Source organism: Monoraphidium neglectum (assembly GCF_000611645.1).
Source record: "Monoraphidium neglectum strain SAG 48.87 unplaced genomic scaffold scaffold05404, whole genome shotgun sequence".
In the NCBI taxonomy this organism is placed as follows: Eukaryota; Viridiplantae; Chlorophyta; class Chlorophyceae; order Sphaeropleales; family Selenastraceae; genus Monoraphidium; species Monoraphidium neglectum.
In genome coordinates this window covers 1-3232 of record NW_014008226.1, presented here as the reverse complement: position 1 = coordinate 3232, position 3232 = coordinate 1, and the positions used below count along the sequence as shown (strand labels likewise).

Genomic DNA, 3232 nt, shown 5'->3' with positions numbered 1-3232 from the left:
TCCCAGCCCAGCTTTGAAAGGCAGGCGCAGAGGCGGTGCCGCATCTGGGTACCCTGCAGCTGCCCGTGCGCTGCCGCTGCCGCCGCCGTTGCGCCCCAGGCTACGACGCCCATGCGCCTCCACGCTCCTGCTTCTCCGTGGACTGCGCCTGCGGCCGCCGCCGCCTCTGCTGCCGCTGCGGCTGCGGCTGCCGCTCCGGCGGCTGCGCCCGCCGTCCCGCCTGCCCCTGCTCCTGCTGCGTCGTTCGCTGTGCCGGCGGCGCCGGTCGCCGCCGCTGGTGCCGCGGCTGCGGCTGCTGCTATCGCCGCGGTGCCTGTCCCTCCCCCTGCCCCTGCTCCTGCTGCGCCTGCGATGGCGTTCCCTGCTTTCGCCCTGCCGCTTGCTGCGGCGGCGCCGGTCGCCGCGGCTGTCCCTGCTGCGGCTGGCCTTCCTGTGATCGCTGCGCCCCCGGCTCCCGCTGCGCCCGCGCCGCTTTTCTTCGGCCGAATCTGCTTTTGCGCCCCTGTCCCTGCCCCTACTCCTGTCCTTGCTCCTGCTCCTGCTCCTGCTCCTGCTCCTGCTCCTGCTTCTGCTGCCCCTTGTCAAGCCCCCGCTGCGACGCCGTCTCCTGCTCCTGCTCCTGCATTTGCTCCTGCTCCGGCTCCTGCTCGGGCTCCCTCGATGCCCGCTGCCGCGCCCGCGGCTGCGAGAGCGGCTCCTGCTCCTGCTCCTGCTCCTGCTCCTGCTCCTGCTCCTGCTCCTGCTCCTGCTCCTGCTCCTGTTCCTGCTCGGCCCCGGGGAACCGTCGGCGCCGCCGGCGCCGGCGTTGTAGCGTCCGTATGTTGGGGATGCCCGGCGGCGCGTGGGTGGGGCGTCTGGCGACGGGCTACGCTTCAAGCCCAGCTGGGCCGTGGGCCTGGGGACTCATGGGGAGGCGAAAAGGGTGTGCAGGGGAGTGGAGCAGGGCAGGTGTTAATTGGGGGGTGAGGGCATGGCGCATGGCCCAGGCACAGATGCAGAAGATAATCGAGCCGGCGCCTAATCCAGGCTGCGGGGGAGGGGGCGGACGCGTTCAGCGGCCATGCAGCCAGCGGCACAGGGCGTGTGAGCACGCATGTGAAGGGGCGGCGCGTGGTTGATGAAGGTGCGGGGCGCACCCGGCCGCGCCGCGCTTTTGCTTGCGCTCCTCTGCTCTCTGCAGCAGCCTGTCGACGAGCGCGGTGCTGCGCGGCGGCGCGGCCGCCGCGGCGCCATCGGTCTGCCGTTTCGGGGCGAACACCTGGACGGCCGCCAGGCCCGCATGCGGCCCCTCGCCGCCGCCGTCATTTGGCGGCGCCTCGGGCGACGCGGCGCGCACGAAGCCCATGGCAGGCTGGCTTGCGCGGTTTTGACTGAAGATCTCACGGCAGATCGCTGCTGCTCCGCTTCAGGATGGCTGCATGCTGCTGCGAAGGCACAGCACCACCCTGGCGGGCGGGCGGCACAGCGCCACCCTGGGGAACGCCGTCAGGACCAGGCAGCTGACTCCGCGCCAAACTATATTCTGCAAAGCCGGCTTCCCTGATTGATAGTCATAAATTCCTCCGTGCAACACTCCTGTATTTGCGAACACTGTCACAGGATCAGATCTATGATCTAGCCGCGCGTCGTGCTGTACGCAAGTATCTCACCGTGAACGCAGAGGTTTGGGACACTGTTAATCACATATTATTCAGTGAGAACGGGAGCTTGTTGGGTCAGCGCACGGCGCCGCCGCTGACAGCTATCAGCAGCTGTGCTGCGCAGCTCGAGCCGCGGCCAGCGTTGCCCGGCGGCATGGCACCCAGCGTGTCGGACGTCGTGCTCCGCCTCGCCGCCCTCGAGCAGCACTTTGCAGGGTCCCCAATGTGCTTCGCAGCCGTGGATGCGGATGAAATATTCGAATCCGCCAGCGCCAACGGGGGCCCGCTGTCTCGCGCCGCGCTCGAGGCGCTCCAGCAGATGCTCTCCACAGGCGGCGGCGCGGCGTGCGCCGCGGCCGCGGCCGTCGCCGCCGCGGTCAAAACCAGCCCCCGCCGTCTGCAACAGGTGCGCGGCCAGCAGGCCGCCTCCTGGGACCCGCTTTCTGCCACGCGGCAGCAATACCAGCGTCCCCACAGGCCAGCGTTGCCTAAGGGCGGCGCGCTTCGGGCGCAAACAGCGGCCGCCGCACGCCGCATGCGACCCTCCTGTCCGCCGCGCCTGGCCTAACCCGCAGATTCTCGGCCGCCCCGGCGTCTTGACGCACCTGGTCCATCTCTCGGGCGACCCCGACGAGCGGACGCGCCGCTGGGCGCGCCGCGCCCTCGCCGCCGCCGCGGGGTGCGCCGCGACAGATGCCCCCGCGCTTCAGCTGATCGCGCGCGAACCCGGCGCCTTCGAGGCGCTCTGCGCGTTTGTGGCGGAGGACGGACCCCACGACACCAGCTGGGCGGGCGGGCCCGACTCGTGCGCGGCCGCCGCGGCCGTCTGGGTCGTGACCACCTGGGTGCCCTGGCCCCGCCGCGCAGCGGTGATGCAGCAGCGCGGGGGCGTGCTTTCTGGCCTTTCGCAAGTCCTCCTTCGCTGCGCGGACGAGTTATGCGGGCCTCAGAGCGGCCGCGACGGCGGCGCCGCCGCCGCCGCCACCGCCGACGCGCCGGGCGCGCCTGCGGCGACGGTCCGGCTGGCGAGCCTCGCTCTGCGCACGGTCGCCAGCTTCTGCGGGGAGCGCGGCGGCGGGAGCCCGGGTATGGTGTCGGCAGCGGGGCCCCTGATCGCGGCGTGCCACGAGCTTTTATCTGCGCTCGCCGCCCTGCTCTCGGCAGGCGCGCCTTGGGTCGAGCAGGACGCGGGCGGCGGGGATACCGACGAGCTGCCGGGCATGTTAGTGATGGCGCTCACCGTCTTGTCGACGGCGGCGTCGGCCGGTCGGGAGCGCCAAGTGCTCGCGCACGCGCCAGGCGCGGCGGCCGCGGCGCAGCGGATCCTCGACGCGTGCGGCGGTGGCGAGGACGTGCGGGGCGCAGCGAACGCCTGCGCCGCGAGCGGCGGGTTCGAACCGGACGGCAGGCCGTGCCTGGGCGGCGCGGCGGCGATGGTGCTGTGCGTGCTGCGAGCCGCCCATAAGGGCTCCTTCAGCGAGTTGGTGAGGGATGACTTAGAGGCGGCGTCGCAGCAAGCATCGGCGCGGGAGCGGCGCCAACGCAGGGTCGTGCGGGCGGTGCGCGCCGCGGGCGGAGCGCCGGCGGCGGGC

The 3232-nt window shown here is 72.2% G+C and overlaps 3 protein-coding genes across 3 annotated transcripts; 2 read left to right on the top strand and 1 right to left on the bottom strand.

Moving 5' to 3' along the window:
- Positions 1-99: 99 nt before the first annotated feature.
- MNEG_15524 (hypothetical protein) lies at positions 100-436 on the top strand (the record flags this gene model as incomplete). Its single annotated transcript, XM_014036007.1, has 1 exon — positions 100-436. A coding segment is annotated over one exon (337 nt), but the record flags the coding sequence as incomplete, so codon positions are not given.
- Positions 437-514: 78 nt separating this feature from the next.
- On the bottom strand, positions 515-1345 carry MNEG_15523 (hypothetical protein; the record flags this gene model as incomplete). The annotated part of the gene is made up of 2 exons (XM_014036006.1): positions 515-763; positions 1259-1345. The coding sequence occupies 2 exons, from the start codon at positions 1343-1345 to the stop codon at positions 515-517; spliced, it is 336 nt and encodes a 111-aa protein (XP_013891460.1).
- Positions 1346-1794: 449 nt separating this feature from the next.
- MNEG_15522 (hypothetical protein) lies at positions 1795-2046 on the top strand (the record flags this gene model as incomplete). The annotated part of the gene is made up of 1 exon (XM_014036005.1): positions 1795-2046. A coding segment is annotated over one exon (252 nt), but the record flags the coding sequence as incomplete, so codon positions are not given.
- Positions 2047-3232: the final 1186 nt, after the last annotated feature.